This window comes from Nymphalis io, chromosome 30 (assembly GCF_905147045.1).
Source record: "Nymphalis io chromosome 30, ilAglIoxx1.1, whole genome shotgun sequence".
Classification (NCBI taxonomy): domain Eukaryota; kingdom Metazoa; phylum Arthropoda; class Insecta; order Lepidoptera; family Nymphalidae; genus Nymphalis; species Nymphalis io.
Window position 1 is genome coordinate 3,011,682 of NC_065917.1, and position 24,887 is coordinate 3,036,568.

A 24,887-nucleotide genomic window follows, 5' to 3' on the forward strand; every position below is an offset into this window, starting at 1 on the left:
TCTTAACGATCGCGGGTTGAAATCCAGGAAAGTGCTACTGAAGTTTCGCTTGCTTAATGTTTTTATAAAATTGGACAAAATTCTGCCACATGTTTCACCAATCCGCACTGGGGCAGCGTGATGGAATATACCTAAACCTTCTCCTCCAAATGAGGCGTTTGCCCAGCAGAGGAATATTCGCTGATAAATTTAATTATAATCATAAAATTACCTTAAATATGATAGTTCTGTGACCGTTCTTGCTGTATTCCCTTTCTCCGAAATGCATCACGCTGTTAATGTCGTATGGCAATACCCTTAGTTCAGGGGGTAATTTCTTCTCTTTCGTAAAAAATGGAATTGAACCTTAAAAACAAATTACATTTATTACCCAAGTTAGCAAAGATCATCCATTGACTACACTGCCTCGTTGATGGTCAAGGTCATTATTTGGTTGCGCATATCGACATCAATAAACAAATTGAGTTTTCCTGTAGAGGAATACTCATAAACGGCCTGAAACCTGAATGTTCATTCCCATACTTCGGAATGTATGCAGCTCTCTCACCGTCTCCCCTCTCTCAAAGTGCACTTTTTTTGTGCACACACACAATATTGCACATATTGTAATATGCTTGCAACGTCTAACGACCATTGAGAATAAACGCCGTTGCCGAAATCAGTCAACTTATTACTTTTTGGTCAGCGCTGTGTTAATTTCTTCAATGCTTTTCCATTTTTGAGATGACATTTGAATTTCATAAACATAATTGGTGGTAAGGTTATGTGCAAGTCTGATAAAGTACGTAACACCCGGTGGTATTGTGTTCCATACAAACACTTTATTGCTTGGTGGCGTATTGGCGATGTAAGGGATGCTAAATTGCATTGCCGTTAATGTCCGCGGGCGTTGGTGATGATGCTAATGCTAATTATTTTAAATTAAAAAAAGGTTGGTAAAAATGTCTGCTCTTTTGTTAGGATATGTCAAACCATTAAATTGTCTTTGATCGCATCCCGATATCCTTCATAAGACAGTCCGCCACAAGTCCACGTTTGAGTAAGGTCAGTTAACTCAGCTACAATGAATACTTTAATCGTATATAGGTGTATACATAATAGACGTATAATAACAATAATACACCTTTCTAAAGAGCTGAGATAGCTTACCCACAAGGCTACTCCAGTATCGATTAGCTGACGCACATATGATGAAACTTTATATGACTTAAAAAATACCGTCGTAATGTTTCAAAACGAAATGGATTATAAAAATGAATTATTGTTATTATTAGTCTCTAGTCTTAGGTTATATAAATATGAAAGATATCGGATGAGATCATAGACAATTTTTAGTACTTTTGATATATTCCTAATAAATCACTAATCGTGTTAGGCTTTTATATGCTTAACGTTTTTTAGTAAATCTAAATAAACGAGTAATAAACAAGCCTTTGCGATCTGACATATAAACTGCAAAAATTATATTATGAATAATTCCATTATTATTATTAATTCCAAATTTTCATTAAAACTCCGTTTAAAATGTTCAAATTCTTAATGTGTTTTTACTTATTCATTCGATTCTTTTATGTAAATTATTTTTAATCTGTCGACAAAATGTATTATTATTGTTAATTTTATAATATGACACAACTATTTTATAATTATTTTTTACGATGTTTACTATATTTAAATTAATTCAAGAACACTTACAACAAAAATAGGCATTTACCTAAATTTTTTTTTATAGAATGGGAAGGCAAAACGAGTATATGGGCCTAATGGTAAGTGGTCACCAACGCCCATAGACATTGGCATTGTAAGAAATGTTAACCATCGCTTACATCACCAATGCCCCACTAACCTTGCGAACTAATATGTTATGTCCCTTGTGCCTGTAATTACACTGTCTCACTCACCGTTCAAACCGGAACCCAACAATATCAAGTACTGCTGTTTTGCGGTAGAATATCTGATGAGTAGGTGGTACCTACCCATACGAGCTTGCACAAAGCTCTACCACTAGTAAATAATACTGATTAGTGGGCAGTAATAATAAATGACAAAAAAAAAATCAACATTGTATCGTAATAAAAACTTCTTAAGGAAAGAAATGTTTGCTGGCTGGTTAGACTTTGATTTGCTTAATAGTTCTTAAAAACATTCTTAAGCAAATCCTAAATCCTCGAATTTGAATATCGAATATCATTAACGATAAGGCAAATTATATATTGTGTACTTCACGACCAAGTCTGTGATAAAAAAACATAACGTCATTAAAAATCTTTATCGCTTTGATTAGTTCTTCTATCTTATAATTAAGATGAAAATTAAAGCTTCTGATAAATAAAGACTGATTGTTATTGATTAATCGTATAATAAATAATTCGACAGATAAAAAATATCATTGAAACAGATTAAAAAACAAAATAAAATGCTACCGAATATTCTTTTTTTTTTTTAAATTATAATTTTTTTATGTTTTATAACTCTTCATTTATAATAATAAAAAAATTAAAAACTTCAAGAGTCCCAAGCCAATGAAACATGGCGTGTTAGAACAAATAAAACAACATAGTTTATTGTTATCTTTAAATACATTTTTATTACAATAAATTTAGTTCGTATGTATGATATGAATGTAATTTATGTATGCACGCTTCTCGCTCATTTTGCGGAAAATCAACAGCGCAACTAGGGGCCGAATTCTACAAATTTATACGATGCGTTCTCGATTCAATTCCGATCCAAATTTGAATCATCTGTATTTATTCGAATCTGGTGGTAGAGCTTTGTGTGGTGTGCAAGCTCGTCTGGGTAGGTACCACCCACTCATCAGATATTCTACCGCAAAACAGCAGTACTTGGTATTGTTGTGTTCCGGTTTGAAGGGTGAGTGAGCCAGTGTAATTACAGGCACAAGGGACATAACATCTTAGTTCCCAAGGTTCGTGGCGCATTGGTGATGTAAGCGATGGTTAACATTTCTTACAATGCCAATGTCTAAGGGCGTTTGGTGACCACTTACCATCAGGTGGCCCATATGCTCGTCCGCCTTCCTATTCTATAAAAAAAAAAGAATCGGAACCGAACCGATAAAATGTTAACATATACCGTTATGTCAAAATCAAACGTCATTGTTAACTTTTGTGCCAATCGTCGATAATTAAATTAAAGAATATAAAAACGGAAAAACGGCAATCACGCTTCGATTTGATTACGATAAAGTGACAATTTGTTAGTAGAAGTGGCGATGAAGTGATGTTGTTACTCACTTCGTATCTCACTCGCGAAATGAAAACCGACGACAATGATACGCTATTTTGATACGTGAATACTTTTAATGCTATAATTATTGTAATCAATATTGCATATTACTTTTTGACATTTAAGATGAAGGCAGCGTTCTGCGTTGTGTCAAATTAGTTCTTACAAATGGTTCTAATAATACATGTTATACAATTTCTAATCATTGAAGTAATTAAAAATGTTTAGTATGTAGATAACTAATATATTATTTACATTATTCCATTATTATGAAAAGCAAAGAATTAAGAATACATTGAAATTACAAAAGAACTTTATGCAAATGACACAAAGATAGTAAGGGGACAGCTGTGGGTTCCTCAGGAGGCATTCCAGCTGCACCAGCTATGTCTAAATGTGTAAATTTAACATTCTTATCTTCTAAGCCGCCGACTTTGATAAGAAAACCGGCAGCCAGCTGATGATTACGGCACTTGGCGTCCGTATCGTATTGAACGAGGTCATCGCCCTTACATTTGCCAATATTAACGGCTAAATCTTCCGAACGAACAACTGATACTTCGAATCCTTCACCGACTCTTGAACCGCTGAATTGTAATTTCGACGAATGATTTGTCGCTTTAGCGCTGTGGTTGTCCATTGCAGCGCTGTAATTGCCATAACATGCTCTAGCGTGTCCTGTTAACGTAGCAATGGTGTAAATATGGGGGTTCAGCTCTTTTCCAGCTAATTCGGACAGCTTGAAAACTGAATCGGCCATTGCGAGTCTACCTTCAGCATCCGTGTTTGTCACTCTCACGGATTTACCCCCACGGGAAATGATAAGCTCATCTGACACATACGAATCAGAACCGATGGAATTTCTGCAAAGACACATCACACCTACCACTTTTAAATGTGGTGGTTTTAAAATCGAACACGTTTTTAAGAAACCAGCAACAGCAGCTGCTCCGCATTTATCTCTGGACATACCGGCCATTTTACCGCTTATTTTAATGTCGGCGCCACCGGTGTCGTACGTCACACCTTTACCGACTAGCATTAGTGTTTCTGTAACTCGATTCGGGTTAGATGATTTATATTCGATTTCTACGATCCTCGCTTTGTGCCGGTCCACGCGATTAGCGGCTCTCGAGACAGCTGCTAAGAGGGGATAATCCTTTGCGATAATTTCATCATCATCAATCACATTAATTGTAATATTACTGTCTTCAGCGAACGAATTCTTCACGTATTCCACAATTCTCGCCGGCGCCATCCTCTCCGGATCACCACCAGCTATATCTCTTGTGAAGATCCTCGCTCTTTCCAAAGCTATCGCATTCCTAACGATCCTCTCAAAGGACTCCGTCTCCTTTTCCTCAGCGTGCAAACCGATTCTGATGAAATTCCTACATTCCTGTCTTTCTCGTATCTGCAATGGAACGTAAAACGCTTCAAGAGCTCCGAGTATGCATACCAATTGTCCATCAGGGAAATCGACTACATTCTCCACGACTAGTAAAGGTTTCTTCATTCCAGCATCCAGAGCTCGCGCCATCCCTTTCTTGGCTGCATCCCTGATAACTTTGACGTCATGGTAGGGTGTTATTTTCCCGGTTGGAGACAGAACCAATCTTCCCCCAGAGACATAATCACAGTTCCAAACAGTTGGCACGGTATTTATATGTTTATCTAGTAGAGATATTTTATCGATGAAACTGCATATGTGTCTCGGTAGCCCAATGTTCATTTCTTGGGGGTATATAATGACTATAACCCCATCATAATCGGTTGATTGGAGATTTGTCTCAATAAATATATTTTCGTACAGTTTAAAATCCTGGGACGTCATGTCTAAACAAATGTTATCACGAAACTGGTGATGTTATTCGTAATACAATAATTAAACTGTATTAATATATTATCATTGTTTTCAACAATATTGTGTAAATTATAATTATTATCAGTTATTTATATATCTGATAAATTGCTGATACGACACGGAGCTAAACTTGTGATACAGTCGATAAAGTTTACATAACAATATTTTTTTTATATGAAATATATTAGCACACGAGCATATGAGCCACTTGATGGTAACTGATCACCATCGCTCATAGCCAATTTCATAGCCAATGTGCCACCAATAAGGGAACTAAGGTTTAATTTACCTTGTCCCTGTAATTACACTGGCTTACTCAACCTTTAAACATGAATACAACAATACCATATATTGCTGTTTGGACGAACACAAAGCCATAATATACCACTAAGTAAATTAAAGACAAATATTGCCTCTACTGGTATGATACGTTAATTTTTCCTATTTATAAGTATTAGATACTTATAAAGAAATCATCTGTAAAATTATGTTTCATGCAAATAAATAATAATTATTATTATTATTTATGACAGAGGTAGCCACCATAGACCCTTACACGTAGCCTTCGCATTCTATTCTAATCAAAGATATTGAGATGAAGCCACAGACAATACAATACTTTTTTTATGAATTGACATTACCACTTACCTGGTTCAATATTTTCGAACTGCACATCAATGAAAACATCACGACTCGCCCTGTTATGTTCGAACGGGAAACCCAGGGCTTTCATCAAGAGCATATCGATTTGAGGTGATCGAAGGCAATCGTAGCCCAGGACTATACGCTGAAAGAATTAACAATTGAGAGAAACCAGTATAATTTAATTTTTATAATATAGGAAGTTGTACGGTATGAAGGGTTACCAGGTAGTACTGTACTACTTTTATAATAAAACCACCGACTATGTACTGTCAGATAGCTTTATTAGCCTCTCATTATAATTTCTTTTTCGAACTGTCTAGTTGCTGTTGACCCTAATGGCCTCAGCCGGATGTTGGGAGCCACACAAGAAACTCAAGAGAAACGGACGTCCTAAGGGTGCCTGCTTTGAGGCCGGACCTCGGCTGAGGACGCCGTTGAAGTCGGGAGGGACTCTTATAATAAAAAGGCCAAGCATTATTAAGTACTTACAAAAATTAAAACCTATAGCGCAATTTAAAAGACAACTAGCGCCATCTATTAACAGAAAGGAAAATTAAAATAATATTTGATATAATGTAATTTGATCTTGAACAGACGTATGGCCAACTGACTGCCAACTTGTAAATGGTCGTCACCGCATATAGACATTGGCGATGCAAGAAATATTCCACACATCGCCAATGCAATCCTTGGAATTAAGATGTTATATTCCATGTGCCTAAATTTACACTGTCTCACTCGGAACTAAGAAAAAGCCGAGATGGCCCAGTGGTTAGAACGCGTGAATCTTATCCGATGATCGTGGGTCCAAACCCGGGCAAGCACCACTGTATTTTCATGTGCTTAATTTGTGATTATAATTCATCTCGTACTTAACGGTGAAGGAAAACATCGTGAGGAAACCTGCATGTGTCTTATTTCATTGAAATTCTGCCACATGTGTATTCTACCAACCCGCATTGGAGCAGCGTGGTGGAATAAGCTCCACAACCTTCTCCTCAAAAGGGAGAGGAGGCCTTAGCCCAGCAGTGGGGCATTAACAGGCTGTTACTGCACTCGGAACTCGAAACCGGAACACAATAGTACTGTTTGGCGATAGAATATGTTGGCGGCGCATTGGCGATGGATCAGATCAGTTAATAGATCAGGTTGGATAATATTTCATACAGCGCCATTTATTATTAACGATGGTGACTATTAGGAAGGTATTTTATAAAAAAAGTACAATACTATTAAATGAATCGGGAATATTCCTACCAACGAAAGCTATAATGTGATACCCAGTGCAAACAAAATCGCAATCTCACGTGAGGTTCCTCCTTGGCGTGCCCCTCCATGCCGATGATGCACTTTCTAATACCCCTCGGATTTTCGAAGACCATTATGTGTAAATTCGGCTGCGGTTCACCCAAAATCGGGTGGAATTCGAGGCAAGTTTTAAACCCAAAGGACGACAACGTCGTCATGATTAAATTTGTTTGTTCGTTATCTGTAACACATATTTATTTAATCTGTATTATGATCACGCCAGCCTATTTATGCCTAGGCTTTCAAGCCACCACCGAGCCGATTATATGATTTTACTCTAAGCGCTTCGAATATCGATTGCCGGGCCTATATCACACTAAGCTTACTCTTATTTAAAGGGCTATATACAGTCCTTTTTTATATATTTGCCGGGAAGGCAAATTATAGAGTCCACCTGATGGTAAGTGGTAGTAGAGTCCAAACGCGATGACGGCCTGTACAGACGGGAAGAATGTTCCGTACTAGCCGTCCCCGCCTTGCCGGCCCGCAAGATGCCTCTTCACGCCTCGTTTGAAGGAACCCGGGTTGTAAGAGGAAGGGAACACGTGAGCTGGTAAAAAATTCCATTTTTTGGAAATGCGACAAAGCCCTCTATCAAATCAATAGATCTTAGAAACTGAAATAATCACAGACTATTATCACATTTATCAACTAGTTTCCCATGGGGGGCGGGGTCGGGTGCTGGGTGTAGTTAACGTGAAAGCGTCAAACAAATATAAAAATAATAGATTTTTATTAATTGTTAGGTGATCATTACAATTACATTGATTTATATGCCTGATTCCGAATATCGGAGATGTCAATTATAATTGTTTAGTACGCATAATAATATAATAATAATATATATAATCTTAAGCGAACGTTCTTACGCGATCAAGCAACACTGAATTTTCATGTGATCGATTTATGTTCATATCCTACGCTACCTTTGTTTTTCATAACAATCGGTTCACTGATTTAATGATGATGAGGTAACAAGCAGACAGACATGAATTTCCTTGGTACCAAAGTAGGAGCCATTGGATGCCGAAAGTCAGCCCGGATCTGACTCCGTTAAGCGCCGAGGGCCAGTACTGAGCCAGGAGCAAAAATATCCTTGAAGTTTTAACAAATTTTCTGAATAAAAAAATGTACAACTTTCGTAATTTAAAAGGACTGCTTGAGCTTATTTAAAAAAAAAGTTATTTTCTAATTATTCGATTCGATTCAGTTGCGTTCTCTTTAATTAACAAAATGTAAAAATCACGTGACTAATTTAACGTCAAATATTTTTATTCGTATTTGAATTATGATTACTTACCGAAATGGTCTGGATTTATGTAAAAAGGAATCGTTCCATTTGGCCAAAATACAAAGTGCTCTTTCTTGAAAATATCTTTGAAAAAAAAAATACATTTCTTACACAGATAATAGTAACTATACAGTTTGTTAATTTTCACGATGAGTTTAGTCATTTGGTGATCGTTAATAATTATATCATACTCATGATTTGATGAATTTATTCCATGACGATTTTTTTAATTAATATAAGACTATATTAATTAATAATAATTTAATAGACAATCATTATCTGGCTAGATAAGCTTACCACAGGATTTAGTAATAATTATTATTATATATTAAAATGCAATTTTACCCTGATCTCCTTTGACATAATAATTAAAAAAATAAAATAAAAAAAACGATGTCATATACACCGCCATTTTGTATGCGTATTGTACTAAAACATTTTTAATGCACTTTTTATTGCTTTTAGCACATTAAGTTTATTAGAGTATAAAACAATCTGAAATTGAATTTGAAATTGTGGTCAGCAATTTTCTTATATATGTTTCGATGATTGATTTCAAACTTATTTTCTTAAACATAATTTTTTTAAACAAATTTTGAAAATATGTAAAAATATATATTTTTAATAACATATTTAAATAATTGATATTTTAACGTATTTGTTCGTGTTAGGATTATAAATAAAAAATCTTGTAATATACAACCTATAATATTTTATTTTATTTACAATCAATTAGCAATTTTTTTCTCTGGCAACCCTAACAATTTCCTAACAGATGTATCATATTTATTCAATGTGGCATCACTTTCACCCACATTAAACAACTCGGATACTGCATTTTTATATTCTACTCCATTAGGAATCTTTGATACATCATAATTTTTAATTTCTTCATCATTTAAATTATTACCTTCATTGTTTGACTTTAAATACCATTCAACAAGATTCTTTTTCGACGGATTCAAATCAAAATCATAATATTCCATATCCTCTAAGCTTTTATCGTTTTCCCAATCTTCTACTGTCCAAGACTCATGGTAGCATGCGGTCAGAAGATAGTTGACGTAATCCAAATTCTGTTTCCTAACCGGACATCGGTCAGCTGTCAATGTGACCAGGTCTGTCTTCTCATCGTATTTATCACCCACCAATCTCAGGAACTTATCCCTTGCCCGGGCATCCAATTTCAAATTTGAAAGTTTAACACGTAAAGTCACGATACGAGCCAGTGGGTTCCTGATCGTTGGACTTGCATGGCAGTAGTCCGAGCTGATAATTTCCATTGGATAATGCTTCTCAATTGCTTCCTCAGAGTTTAATAGCTTCGGCCATGGTGTGCAGAACTTCTTGATAGCTTCGCATTGACTCTTGATGACGGGTGGTGTTAGATGAAGGAAGTTTGGTATTTTCATTAATTCCGCATTTGCCTTCTTCCCTGGTGGAGCTTGGCCCTTTGGCACATAGCCTTGTCGAATTGGCAGTGGTACTGATGATGGGTGGAAGGATCTTGGACCTGGCCAGACATTGCCCCAATTCTGTAACATAAAAAAATATATATATTTCAGTCCTGTCAAACTGTGATTTCAAAAATAATTGCTTTTTTAAATCAATAATGTCTGTTTGTTTGTCAATAATTGGATTATTATACAGTCTATCTAATAATAACAACTTAAGTATGTACATATTTGTTTACCGCAATTTAAGATTAATAACTATCTTCAACATTTTCAAATTTCCCCCAAATTTTGCTTCCATAGTTTTGCTACATACATAATTTTAAGATTTTAGGCTTTTTATTATACTATGTATAGCACAAATCCTTGGATAAACTAAGGAAACAGCTTCTTTAAAATATGGCTGACTTCCAGGCTATCTATTAATATTTTCGTCCTCTCTGTTTCCGAAAAAATTCCTTAGCCACTCTCTATGTCACAAAATATTATTTTAGCTACTTAGCCCTATAATAGTAATTTTTACCTCTTCATGAGTCATCCCTATTCTATTTTCTTTTGGGGACAGCTTAATTTTGATGTCGGTATTTATTTTTAATCTTGACTAAGCAAAGACATGAAGAAACATACCCACAGATAAATAAAGAATAAATGCACTTATTTTTAAATCACAATTTGCCCGTATATGGATCAGTTTTAGAATTCATGTAATTTATAAATAATTGTAGCCAATGATTGCAGGTTCAGACCCAGGCAAGCACCACTGGACTTTCAATTGGTTAATTTAATTTATTATTCATCCCATGCTTAGCAGTGAAGGAAAACGTAATAAGCAATGAAATACTACCACTTCCGTAATCCGTAACAGCCTGTGAATGTCCCACTGCTGGGCTAAAGGCCTCCTCTCCTCTTTTTGAGGAGAAGGTTTGGAGCTTATTCCACCACGCTGCTCCAATGCGGGTTGGTAGAATTCACATGTGGCAGAACTTCAGTGAAATTAGACACATGCAGGTTTCCTCACGATGTTTTCCTTCACCGTAAAGCACGAGATGAATTATAATCACAAATTAAGCACATGAAAATTCAGTGGTGCTTGCCCGGGTTTGAACCCACGATCATCGGTTAAGATTCACACGTTCTTACCACAGGGCCATCTCGGCTTTTTTTTTACTACCACTTATGTAAGCTTAACACCTTCTCAATGGGTGAGGAGGCCAGTAGTAGGACGGTCACAGGTTGTTACTTTATTTTTTATCATGATAATTAAGTGTATGTGCAGTACACTCGGTATGCATAACAGTAGTTGTTAGTACCTATATACAACTTTATCTACTTTGTCTTTTTAACTTTAGAATAAATTTAATCTTTGTCACATCAATTAAAAAGTAAGAATAAGCTCCATCCACCTTCTCCTCAAAAAGGGAGAGGAGGCCTTAATCCAGCAGTGGAACATTCACAGGCTGTTATTACTAATTAAAAAGTATAAGAATGTTTTATACATGACTTGTACAGTAGCTCTTTTTAATTTGTATACATTTATATCAATCCTCAATGTGGATAATTTGTATTTAACTATGATTGCAGTGTCTAAAGTGAGAGATAATAATATTTAGGTGAAGTTTCGCGTTACAACAAAAATTTTGTTAATGCATACAAATCAAAGGCAGCTCTTATATACTTCATATATTTACCCACTTGGTCTGTCGGCATTTTCTCCGATCTATCTGGCTGTATATCTGTTCTACGGACTATTTTCTTCTGTAATTTCCCCCTTTTTTGTAGAATATCAAGAACTCGAAATTCCTCTTCTTCCTCGCCTTGTTTCAGAGTTTCCGCCGTTGTTGAATTAAAACGCCATAATATCTGAGCGTTGTAAGCCACGCCAGGTTTATAATTTCTCATAAATAAACTCATTTTTATAAATATATTTACGAATTACAGACTTATGACACAATATTAAATATATCCATTTGTTATTTCTTTAGGTTATAAATTTAGTCATTTTTAAAATGTCAAAACTCAGTCAAGAAATTTATAATATAAGAAATTATTTTAAAAAATAAATTGTTGTATTATTTTTAATTGTATTTATTTCACGATAAAGTAATGGATTTTCTATTTTTTAGTCACATTTATTTAAATTTATTACAAAAAAATAAAACCACCCAAAAAAACGTTTTCGAACGAAAAACATTCTCACGAACTACCCGACTCGCGTGAAGAATGAAGATTAAGCCGACCAAATTACGATGGTATCTGTGCTAAAATCACATGTACTATTTTGTTCGTTATTATAAAGTAACAAACAATATTCAATGGAGTTATTTACGAAACGAACTTATTTTTACATTGGTAGGATTATACTTGACAAAGTTGATAGCTCGTGGAGTAAATTTTAAGTTTTAATTGTTTCATTCTGTTAAACAAACTATTAAAATACATGTGACAAGTGTATTTTTGTGTTAACTTTATAGTTATGATATAATAAAATCGAAAAATGGAAGAGAATAATAAAAAAAGGTCTAGGAAAACAAAACTGGTGCCGCGGGAATATTTAGACTCTGACGATGAAAATATCGCTCAAATGCAGGTAGGCCACCATTTTGTGTGTGTGTTTTTTTACGAAATATGTAACGCATTAAAGTTATATTAATCAAACATTTAAAATAGGAGTAAAATTATAAAGAATCGTATAAAAACGCTTACTATATGAGGCTAGGCTTAAATGTTCTCATAATTGTAATTTACATAATGTGGGTAGACTCGAATTAATCATAACCAAAACAGAAAACAATTTTATACAAACAAAATAATATTATTGTTAGATTAGTATCAACACGTTTTGTAATATTATAAATGGCATCAACAATTTTTAAAGCATGTTTGAAAGATGTTTATGAAAATTAATTTTGATATATCTCAAAATTATTCATAAACAGGATAAAAATATGCTTAGTTAATATTATTTTCATAATAATAATAAATTAAATTAATAACTCATTATACATAACTTTACACTGTAGATGTTTATTCATTTAAGTAATAAATACAATATTTTATGTAATATACAATATTTTATGTATAAATTTTATATAAACTTTTTCACTTTTTTGTCTAAGAAACATACATATTCTTTATTATGTATTTTTCCAAAATTCGTGTTTGTGATATATTGTGGTTTCACAATATATAGATTTGTTACAAGAAACAAAAAGCAATGTATTACTCCTGTTACTCAACTGCATTAACAGTAACTCTTTTGTGGGGCAATGTAATGTTTGTATGCCTTGTTGGTCTCGACCCTGAAGTCCTGGGTTCAAATCCCAGGTCTGGTCAGTGAAAATAACTGTCGAAAATTCTCAGTAGCAGCCCGGAGTAAGGAAGTTGGAAGTGTATACACTGAAGTCTCTTTATGTATAGAAGTATATCTTTATGTATGTATAGATGTTTAGATGTATAGAAATCTCTTTCTGATGATTTTTTCTTGAACTGTTTAACCACATGTTAAAAATGTTTGTTTAAAATTTCAGAATGAAATTGAAGAGACAATATCCAAAATCAATGTACAATCAATATTAAGAAAATTAGAACCAAAATATTTTTCTTCTAAGTCGTTGGAATTCTCTGTGAAAGTTGAAGTAGAAGAATGCAATGAAAATATAGAAGTCGACAGCGAGAGCCATAATCAAATATCAAATGACTTAAATATAAAAATTAATTCCATTAGAAGCTTAAACGATACTCAAAGTACGACCAAGGAAATTATACAATACTACCAAATAGATGAAGACAATTTAAGAGAAGTATTTTATTTACAAAGCAAGAAAACGATAAGTTGTGTCGACAAAATGATAGAAATATATATAAGGAACAATTTTGGTAGACAACAAGCATATATAGCAGAAAGTAATATAGATAAAATGTTGCAAATGAAACTGAAGAAATGGAAGTTATGGTATGAAGCAGCCCCAGAGTTAAGGGATTCCCCTATAATGTATATTTGTTACGTCTGTAATAAGGGCTGGTGGCACTTCTCAGAGTTCAGGGAACATTTAAAAGAACATGATACCTTGACCTACGGTACCGAAACTCCCCATCAAGAAGAGTTCCGGATAACAGCATATAAGAAAGCCATTGAATCTAAGAATATACAGTTTGAATCAGATTGTTGGAAATGTGGGAGAGATGTATCGGTGCATCAACGAGCTGAGTATAGATGTCGTGGGTGTAAGTTGGAACTGCCTTCTTGTACGATGTTGTGTACACATGAAAATGATTGTAAGAAATTCAAGATGTTGCTAAATTGTACCGGTATTGATATTTCGAATACATACTATTGTCCGCTATGCCCTTACAAGCATTGGGTTCAAGGTGAAATCCAGAAGCACCTACTTTTAGGGCACAGCGTCAGATCAGACTTACCAATACACTGGACTTCAAAACCCTGTCCGAGGTGCGATGTGAGCTACAATGATCACAGAGTCCACGAATGCCCACACCGACCAATGATGTATAGCTGTGAGTTTTGTAAAATGACTTTTCAAGTTAAACCAGCTCTCCAGTACCATTTATATAATTCAAAGCATGAAGTATCATGTAGAATTTGTAACATGAAAGTGCTCCGTGAATGCATGTTGGCAGAACACCTCCTAGTACATACCTCTAATTATACTATGATGTTTAAATGTATTCTGTGCGTGGAATCGTTATATTTTAAGGACTATGTCTCGATAAAGGCACATAAAAAAAGTGTTCATGCCGATGTCCAAGAAAAGCAACCAGTCTACGAGAAGGTGAGTTGATTTTATGTATGTTGATTAACTCGGTGGTAGGCCTTGTGCAAGCCCGTCTGGGTAGGTACCACCCACTCGTCAGTAATTACACTGCCAATCAGCAATGCTTAGTCTTTTGTGTTCTGGTTTGTAGGGTGAGGCATTGTAACCACAGGCACAAGAAATATAACATCTTAGTTCCTAAGGTTGGTGGCGCATTGGTGACGAAAGGATGTGATTTGTGCTGAACACTTAGCATCAGGAGGTCTATTTGAACGTCCACCTACCTGTCTGACTTCATCATGAAACTACCGAACCAATTCTAATTAAGTTTCACGTAGAGATAGTCTGGGCTCTGGTTGGAGACCTAAGTTTCCAATGACGGGATAAAAAAAATTGAGTAACAGTAACCTATATATGTCCCTCTGCTGGCCTAAAACCTCTTTTGAAAAGAAGATTTGGAGCACTACTTCCGTCTCCACGCTGCTGCTGCAGTGTTGGTGGAAAAAAGTCGAAGGGAACAGCTAGTTTATGAAATTAATTAATTTTTCAGGTTATCATGCCTACAAAAATATTAGACGAGTCAAAACTGATGAGTAACCTCCCCGAAGTCCCGGACACAGGTAATTGGCAGCCAGCTCCAAGCTTTGATAACGCTTGCCAAGGTCTTATATGCTCTTTAGGTATGTCATGTCTGCAGTTCATTTCCAATTGATTTGCACAAAGGGCTATTTACTTCTTAACGGTAATTGCTGAGCTGGATATATTATAGTGCACCAATTATTTTGTGGTAGGGCTTTGTTCACGTCTGGGCCCACACATAACTTTTTTTTTTTTATATAGAATAGGAAGGTGGACGAGCATATGGGCCACCTGATGGTAAGTGGTCACCAAACGCCCTTAGACATTGGCATTGTAAGAAATGTCAACCATCGCTTATAGCCAATGCGCCACCAACCTTGGGAACTAAGATTTTATGTCCCTTGTGCCTGTAATTACACTGGCTCACTCACCCTTCAAACCGGAACACAACAATATCAAGTATTGCTGTTTTGCGGTAGAATATCTGATGAGTGGGTGGTACCAACCCAGACGGGCTTGCACAAAGCCCTACCACCAGTATTATAACTTATTCTAGCATAACAATAGTAATATGTATTGTAATTTGTTGTGTTCCGGTTTGAAAGGAGAACGAGTATAAGCACAAGGCTACCTAGTTCCTCATGTCGTTGGCGCATTGGCTATGTTAACAATTTCTCATAACGCCAATTCCTTTTTTTTTTAATTTGCCAACTTATACAATAATAAAAAAATTGTGCGCAAACGCAGCTGTACTCTATCCCTCTATAAGATTTACGTGCTTTCTAAGGCACTGTATACAGGAGACATCCAGCCTCCGAGCTGCTACCACAATTTTTTTAAAAAAAAAACCAATAATCCTTATATACCGTTTCACCCAAGACATCGGAACGACAAAAGCTAGCTACAAAAGCACGTACAATTCGTCCTGAACCTGTGCTCGCTCCTGTCTGATCGATTTTGACACACCATCGGATTATAAAAGAGGGGATAGAGGGTACACTTGTGCACTATAGTATGTCCCGTGTAGTTGGCCGCGCAGCCATCGTGACGAAATCGCTTAAGATCGGAAAAACAAGTCCTTACACTATAATATATTGGTAAATATGTGCAAATACGATTGAAATGGACTGTAGGGATATTTTATTTTTATTTTCATTCCTATTTATTATTTTTTATTCCAAATGCTATTTGATAAGACCTTTTGAAACTGTGTTGCAAGGTAGATTCTGTGTAGTGTTAGAAAAACGTTTCAATCAATAAATAGCTTATAAAAAAGCATCTCTTTGTCGTCTTAGTATCTCTGTATCTTTGTTTTGCCAACGGTACATTGACTTTACTATATGAATTAATGAAATGGTATAATTTGTTAAATGTCACATTATGGACTAAACAGCAGTTGTTGCACACACATTCTGACGCAAATTTTGACCAAATAAAGGAATATAATGCAAAAATAAATAACAGCAACTGTTTTGCTAACGGTACTTATAAGGAATGAGAGGTGTACTTTATCAGGTTTTCAAATTAACACTTCGCTTTGAAGTACCGCTTCCTGATATGAGCGTTATATACTTCAATCAATATCTTGTGAATGTCCCAATGGATCAAGGCCGTTACTTCTACTTTCGATAACGCTCAACGGCGTCGTCTCAGTCATCCCACAACTTTGGGGCTTAAATGATAGAGCGTGACCCTGGGGACGAGGTCGCGTGGAGTAGGGGCCTCGCGTGTGGGCCAGCTGGCATTTGCATGAGCGAGGATTTGCGGGGGGGCGGGTATCGTGACCACTTACCCCGGAAAATAAAAATGTACTCGAAAATCCTGGTACTTAATACAACAAATATATCTCAGTTCTAGTACTTAAAATGTTGTCTTTAGTTGGTTGCAACCTTATAGCATTTGGAATGGATAGTACCCTAAAACCTTACAATTTTTTTGTATTTATTTGCTTCTTATAATGTAAAGGATTGTATAACGTAAAGTAAACGATAAGAGAATTTGAGCTAATCTATTAAAATTTAATTTATAGCAAAAAAATTTAGTTAATAAATGTATTTGTTGCTTAAATTGTTTATTATATTTTTTTTCTCTATATTTTTTTCATTTCATTTATGTAGCTAAATTAGAAGTGCACGACAATATTGTAAGGGGTTGAAATCACCCTAAGGGGCTTTAACCGCTAGAGGACCACAACTTTGTGGTTACCTCAGAGGTTTCCATTAGTGCGCGAAGCCCCTACATAACAGCGTAAAACTTAATAAATTTCATAACGATCAATCATTTACAGACAAGAAAAAGCCAAAAAGACGAAGAAATTTAGTCGGCAATAAGAAAATAAGTGAGAATACGAAGGAAAAAGATTATTTCCAAGATGAATTAGGTATAAAGGTGACAGTAATCAACAAACTGACCGTACAAAAATTAACCAACGATACAGATGCAGACGAAAATAATGTTAACACGAATGAAATTAACAAATTGAACATAAAAAGAAAAACTATCGACAACACAGAGCAAACCATAGACAATAATGTAGAAGAGAAAAAGAAACCAATACAAAGAACTTACACGAACACGAACAAAAATAGAATAAACAAACAAGTTATTGCTGATGAAAGTGAAAACTCAGAAACTATACATACTGCTGTTGATATAAAACAGGAAATTCTAGAGGATATTGAGCATATTGATGGAAGTGAAGTTATAAATGATATCAAACAAGAAATAATCGGCGATGATTCGGTTACTGTTGAATTAAAGACCGAAGTGAAGATGGAGGCTGATGATGAAATGAACTATGTAGATGAAGTGTGTGATGAGCCTGACTTATATGAAGCGGCTGTATCGGATGTAATGAAAGGAAAAAGGTGAATATGTTTTTTAATTCATAATTGGGAGGTAGACTTGGAAATGTCCATTTGATGGTGATAATTTTCTAACTTTTTGCAAGCTCGTTTGGTTAGATGCCACCCACTCATCATATCTTGGTTCTTAAGATTGGTGGCGCATTGGAGATTTTTTTTTTATAGAGTAAGATGGCGGACCAGCATATGGGCCACTTGATGGTAAGTGGTCACCAACGCGCTTAGACATTGACATTGTAAGAAATGTTAACTATCGCTTACATCACCAATGAGGAGATGTAAAGAGTGGATAATATTTATTACAATGCCAATGGCTATGGGCGGTAGATGGGACACATAGTACAGGATAGAGTTCAAGATCAGCGCTTATACGTACGAAAGGGTAAACCCTGTCCACTACCAAACTTAGGTTTACTATTGAAAGAATATCTGGACAGAAATCGCAATAAATCTTTTTATAGAGTAAGAAAGCGGACCAGCATATGGCCCACTTGATGGTAAGTGGTCACCAACGCGCTTAGACATTGACATTGTAAGAAATGTTAACTATCGCTTACATCACCAATGAGGAGATGTAAAGAATGGATAATATTTATTACAATGCCAATGGCTATGGGCGGTAGACGGGACATCTGATGGTTAATGGTCACCAACCTTGAGAAATGCCCTTTGTGTCTATAGTTACAGAATACAATAAACACAATGAGTATGCAAAGGCACTTGTCGCTCTCAGTAATCGTTTTAAGGAGAAGTCTTGGAACTGTTTTCACCACGCTGTTCCACTGTGGGTTGGTGATCTATTAATTATCTATATAAGTATGCATTTACAAACGAAATGTAGTGTATGTAGTATATCAGTTGTCTGGTTTCCATAGTACGAGCTCTGCTTAGTTTGGGATCAGATGGCCTTGTGTGAATAATGTCCCGGGATATTATTATATGTTTCCAATACATGTAAAAGATTTTCACGATGAATTATCATATATCAAGCACATGAAAATTCAGTGGTGCTCAACAGGGCATAAACCCACAATCTACCTCAAGATTGAACTATTCTAACCACTGGGCTGTATCGGTTATCAGCCTACATTAATAATATTAAATCCGCACTTGAAATGAACCTCAAATTAAAAAAATCCCTTGCCATTATTTCTGCTTTCAATCGCAAATGAACTAATCAAGGAAATATTTTTAATTTCAGAGCGAAACAAAAAAAGAAGAAAAAACCCCTGGCGGGCGACACAGATCAACAAAATACGAAAAACGTAACAGATAGATATACATGCACGAAATGCAACTCCACGTCTCAGACTCTGAGGAAGTACCTGCTGCACTTCAAGAACCACAACTACAAGGAGCTGTCCTGCCCGAAGTGCTTCAAGCAGTTCCCCCTGGCCCAATCTCTGTTGAGTCACGTGAATGCTCACATAAAGAGCGACTTCGTGATGATACACTCGATACGGAATTGGAGCACGGAACCGGACTGCAACTACCAGTGTAGAAAGTGCAAAATGACCCTCAGCGTCAGCGACTTCTTCGAGCACTGGGAGCGCCACCTGGAGATCCAGGATATCAGCAGCGAGGAAAGTGATTACAATGTCAACATGGACGGGAAGCCAATGTTGAAGAATATGTTGGGTGAGTTTGATGAAAAATAATTAAAATGTCCTGTGATTTCAAAATAAATGCCTCTCTTAAAGTTAATATGGGTATCTGCGTTAAATTGAGCATCACGGTAGCACGCGACAGCGATCCCGTGGCGCTCCTCGTTAAGACGGAAAGGGTACCGCTGGTTTTTTAGTGGGTATTCCGATGTTCGGGGCGCACTCGGCGCCTCGGACACCGGCCCCATATACGACCCCACTGTTCCCGTGGGGGAAACGCGTAATGCGTTTTCCAGCGTTAAAAAAAAGGTATCTGCGAGTTACTAAAACCGAAAAAATCTTTTTTTTTGTTTTTGTCTGTCTGTTTGTCCGGGCTAATCTTTGAAACGGTTAAATATTACAAATTGGAATAACTGAATTATTATAAGAAGTATTTCAAGGTTCCGTTCAGTCTTTGTTTCATCGAAATCGGTTGAATCTATCAAAAGTTATAAAAACGTACTTATTTTTCACGGGATGACGGGTCGGATGGCGTGGCTGGTAGATACTGGTAGTCAGACCTTAGTACAGTACAGTAACAGCATGTGAATGTCCTACTGCTGGGCTAAGGACTCTTCTTCCTTTTTTAGGAGAAGGTTTTGGAGCTTATTCCACCACGTTGCTCCAATGCGGGTTGGTGGAATACACATGTAACAGAATTTCAGTGAAATTAGACACACGTAGGTTTCCTCACGATGTTTTCCTTCACCGTAAAGCACGAGATGAATTATAATCACAAATTAAGCACATGAAAATTCAGTGGTGCTCGCCCGGGTTTGAACCCACGGTCATCAATTAAGATGCACGCGTTCTTACCACTGGGCCAACTCGCCTTCACCAGACTTCAATATATTATCCTAAGTTATGAGAAGATAAAGAAAACTTGTCACCCATTTAGGTCTCACTTCTTTTACCGTTGAAGTCAATAACCAAGGCGTATATCATAATATTGAACTTGGCTCTCATTTCACATTTATGTTTTTGATTGGATAAGTCTTAACTTCTTAAGTAATATTTATGTTTTGAATTTTATAGATTATAACTTTTTACTTTTGATATTACCTATTCCTTAGTTTTAGTTTACTGGTGGTAGAGCTTCGTGCAAGCTCGTCTGGGTAGGTACCACCCACTCATCAGATATTCTACCGCTAAACAGCAATACTTGGTATTGTTGTGTTCCGGTTTGAAGGGTGAGTAAGCCAATGTTATTACAGGCACAAGGGACATAACATCTTAGTTCCCAAGGTTGGTGGCGATGTAAGCGATGGTTAACATTTCTTACAAGACTAATGTCTATGGGCGGTGGTGACTTACTAACAGGTGGCCCATATGCTCGTACGCCTTCCTATCGTATAAAAAAATGCACACTATCTATTTTCTATGTCAATCATAACAAGTTCCTGTTTACAATTCCAGAGATCATCCAGGGGCCCGACACGCCCCTGTCGCACGAAGACATGACCCTGCGGATGTGCCTCGTGTGCAACAAGCGCTTCGAGCGCCGCAACGACTGCAAGCGGCACTACATCGAGCACCTGCTGACCGACGCGTACTCCGAGCGCGACCAGCGCGGCTGCCTCGAGTGCCAGCTGTGCGGGCGGGGCTTCCTCAAGGGGGACGCGTGAGTTGCACCTATTTATGGCCTCTTTGGACTCCATTACGTCATTCTGCATCTGAAATCACTTCGCGAGTGTCGGGTTGACCTATGATTGATGATTGTGTTAAAGGAAATTCAACTGTGCAAGCAAAAGTGCACCATCTATCTTCTCACTCTCATAATCCAGGACTCATAGTACAGGATAGAGTTCAAGATCAGCGCTTATACGTACGAAAGGGTAAACCCTGTCCACTACCAAACTTAGGTTTACTATTGAAAGAATATCTGGACAGAAATCGTAAAAAACCTTTTTTTTGGTCAGACCTGGAGGTTGTACTCGAGACCTCAAATTAGGAGACGGTTATATGTAAAAAAAATAAAAACAATTTCGATTCTCAGGCTATTGTCTTCCCCACTCACTAACCACTAATATCCCTATTCACCCCAAACAGGAATATTAGAAATTAAAGAGAAAAAAAAGACCTTTGTTAAAATTTTATTTAATTTTTTTTTTTATTAAATATGTATTATTTTCAGATACAAACGCCACATGCGCGACCACGCCCGCCTCCCTATATACAAGTGCGAGATATGCGACAAAACGTTCAGCGACTCGAGCAACTTCTGTAAACACAAGAAAGTGCACAATATGTCGGTGCTTGTCTGCGATATTTGCAAAAAGAAATTCAGTAAAAAGGCATACCTCATTAAACATTTAAAGGTAGGTTCGTTTACTTGATATAGACTATGAAAAAAGCCGAGATGGCCCAGTGGTAAGAACGCGTGTATCTTAACCGATGATCGTGGCTTCAAACCGGGCAATATTCCACCAACCCGCATTGGAGCAGCGTGGTAGAATAAGCTCCAAACCTTCTCCTCAAAAAGGGAGAGAAGGCCTTAGCCCAGCAGTGGGACATTCACAGGCTACTCTTAAGAGATACTTGGCAAGTGCGCGGAACAGAGAGCTCAACGAACATCCGCGAAGAGTTCGGCGCGTGACCTTGGTTTGCTTACTTTCTGAGGCACGGGAGTATACCGGCCGTAGTCGTCGGAGACCATTCGCTACCGAGTGTGATAATCGCCATTCTTGGTAGCAAAAGGTGCTGGAAGGAAATGGTTTCCAGCGAAAATTTTCCATATACTTCCTACTGTCATAGGCGTCGTCGAGGGATGCCCCTCGAAGAGACATTAGACCTAATATTGCAGTCAGATATTACAAATTATAACCAATACAAATGTAATAATTATTTAATACAAGGTTTAAGACATTTATTTCCTAAAAAAGAACAAAGTCCACTTAAAAGTGTAATTACAGGCACAAGGGACATAACATCTTAGTTCCCAAGGTTGGTGGCACAGCGATGGTTAACATTTCTTACAATGCCAATGTCTATGGGCGTTGGTGACCACTTACCATCAGGTGGCCCATATGCGCGTCCGCCTTAATACTCTATAAAAAAAATTAATACATTGTATTTATCATTTCAGATGCATCAAGTCGTTAAGCCGATCATGTGCAAGACCTGTGACAAGCTGTTCTACAGCCAGTCGAGTTACTCCAAACACTTGAAGAGGAATAAGTCCCGATTCAAGTGTCCCGTGTGTGCTTCATACTACATGTCGTTGAAAGAGAAATGGGATCATATGTGGGAGGTGATTATATATATATATCGTTATCGTAAGCCGAGATGGCCCAGTGGTAAGAGCGCGTGAATCTTAACCGATGATCGTGGGTTCAAACCCGGGCAAGCACCACTGCATTTTCATGTGCTTATTTTCTGTTTATAATTCATCTCGTGCTTGACGGTGAAGGAAAACATCGTGAGGAAACCTGCATGTGTCTAATTTCACTGAAATTCTGCCGCATGTGTATTCCAACCCGCATTGGAGCAGCGTGTTGGAATAAGCTCCAAAACCTTCTCCTCAAAAGGTAGAGGAGGCCTTAGACCAGCAGTGGGACATTCACTGGCTGTTACTGTACTAGTTATCGCCCGTCAAAAAAAGTGTTGTTTATGCCCTTCCTTGGGATTGGTCATACAAAATTTAAATCAAACCCGATTCAGTGGCTTAGCCGTGAAATTGTGACAGGCAAACAGACTTTCTATTGGGTTTATAACATTAGTATACGGCTTACCGATAAATATTAATTTTAAATTAATATGCTCCAAACCTTCTCCTCAAAAGGCAGAGGAGGCCTTAGCCCAGCAGTGGGACATTAACAGGCTGTTACTTTATACTTAAATATGTTATGTTTTGAAATTATATGGAAATTCGTCACAGGTACATAACGAAAGAAAATACGAAGCGGACTGTCCACTTTGTAACAAGTCGTTCAGAAAGTTTTTGGACGTGAAGCATCATCTCCGGGAAGACCACGACGAAAAACAATACCTGCATTACAAATCACAAATAAACACCGCGTCTAAAGCGAGGCGGATCAAAGAAATAATAATACTTTAAATATAAAATGCCCACCGAATAATAGCAAAGTGAAGTAAAGTGAAGTGAATTTTGTGCTTAATTTGTGTATGTTAACGTGATTTGTCGTATGTACTTACCAAGATAACTAACGATAAACAAACTATATATCTATATATATGTTAATATTTCCGTTCTATTACGCACAACAAAAAGTTCAGTTATATTTATATATATATATAATTACGCTTAACTACTTCTATATACTTGATTCTAACTTTTTCATTTTTCTTCTAATATATATTTATATATATATTTCTTCTTCTTACATATATAATACAAAACTATTACACTTAACTATATATATATACTTGATTCTATCTTCAAAACGTCATTCACGAATCCACTATGAATGCCACAGATTATTAAAATCTCGACCAATGATATTGGCTTATATAATATATATACAAATAAGTTGTACGCTCCAAAATTTATATTTATATATATATATTTTATAAGCTAGATAGGAATTATTTTGTTTAATAAAATATTCAACATTGACAAATAAAAATATACGAATCATGATCGCGTGGTAATGATGGCAAGAATGGAGACGTTCTCTGGGTCACTGGTCTACTGGTTGATAAAATAACTTGATTTGTCAGTGCAGGGAAGATGGGGTGTTGTGTTTTTGTAAAGTTTGCAGCTGTCTTAAATATATCGTTTGGATTTTGACGTTTATTATTTTTTCACTTTGCATGTATTAACTCGATAATTTGTTAATACATATAAAATCATAGTTTTAACGTAATCTAGTTTTAGTTTTTAAGCATTTTAATTGTTCTTTGTATGAATCCCAATACTGATCCTATGAAGTTTTGTCGCTTACATAACTTTTATTGAATAAAATATTAAAAATATATTTAATTTTCATTAAAAAATTAAATGAATTTCGTACACAATGTTGTGTTTATATTTTAATATACAATTAGAATAATTGTTGCTGTGAGAAATTTATTATATATAATAATGACATTAAATTTAGTGATATAGTTTAATTGTACTTGCATGTTATATTATGTTTGAAATAAATATTTTTTTTATATATATATATTCTGTTGTTTATTTATTGAAACATATTTTTAATTGACACGGTTATAAAAAAAGCTTTATTTCGAATGTATAACAAATATTCGATAATAA

At 36.2% G+C, this 24,887-nt stretch overlaps 4 protein-coding genes across 5 annotated transcripts in view; 1 reads left to right on the forward strand and 3 right to left on the reverse strand.

Moving 5' to 3' along the window:
- Positions 1 to 8,826, reverse strand: part of LOC126779908 (uncharacterized) — a 33,848-nt gene extending 25,022 nt beyond the window's left edge. The window contains exons 1-5 of the mRNA XM_050504092.1: positions 8,703 to 8,826; positions 8,367 to 8,441; positions 7,066 to 7,247; positions 5,762 to 5,900; positions 212 to 345 (exon numbers count right to left, since the gene is read on the reverse strand). Coding sequence (XP_050360049.1) covers positions 212 to 345; positions 5,762 to 5,900; positions 7,066 to 7,247; positions 8,367 to 8,441; positions 8,703 to 8,769 — 597 coding nt within the window. The 5' untranslated portion in view covers positions 8,770 to 8,826. The remainder of the gene's footprint in view (positions 1 to 211; positions 346 to 5,761; positions 5,901 to 7,065; positions 7,248 to 8,366; positions 8,442 to 8,702) is intronic.
- On the reverse strand, positions 2,558 to 5,114 carry LOC126779971 (putative aminopeptidase W07G4.4). Its single transcript, XM_050504201.1, has one exon. It carries the CDS (start codon positions 5,081 to 5,083, stop codon positions 3,551 to 3,553), a length of 1,533 nt encoding a protein of 510 aa, XP_050360158.1. The 5' UTR covers positions 5,084 to 5,114; the 3' UTR covers positions 2,558 to 3,550.
- Positions 8,827 to 9,054: 228 nt separating the features above from the next.
- LOC126780051 (28S ribosomal protein S35, mitochondrial) lies at positions 9,055 to 11,788 on the reverse strand. Its single transcript, XM_050504308.1, has 2 exons — positions 11,504 to 11,788; positions 9,055 to 9,892 (listed from the first exon to the last, which is right to left on the reverse strand). Exons 1-2 carry the CDS (start codon positions 11,720 to 11,722, stop codon positions 9,086 to 9,088), a joined length of 1,026 nt encoding a protein of 341 aa, XP_050360265.1. The 5' UTR covers positions 11,723 to 11,788; the 3' UTR covers positions 9,055 to 9,085.
- Positions 11,789 to 12,182: 394 nt separating this feature from the next.
- On the forward strand, positions 12,183 to 24,561 carry LOC126779886 (zinc finger Y-chromosomal protein 1-like). Of its 2 annotated transcripts, none has more exons than XM_050504035.1 (9): positions 12,183 to 12,398; positions 13,339 to 14,601; positions 15,134 to 15,263; positions 17,450 to 18,029; positions 19,228 to 19,664; positions 21,086 to 21,290; positions 21,804 to 21,987; positions 22,755 to 22,919; positions 23,547 to 24,561. In XM_050504035.1, the coding sequence occupies exons 1-9, from the start codon at positions 12,306 to 12,308 to the stop codon at positions 23,724 to 23,726; spliced, it is 3,237 nt and encodes a 1,078-aa protein (XP_050359992.1). In that variant the 5' UTR covers positions 12,183 to 12,305; the 3' UTR covers positions 23,727 to 24,561. The 2 variants fall into 2 exon arrangements, with proteins under 2 accessions (XP_050359992.1, XP_050359993.1); XM_050504036.1 differs by having other exon boundaries at positions 15,134 to 15,203.
- The last annotated feature ends 326 nt before the right edge of the window (positions 24,562 to 24,887 follow it).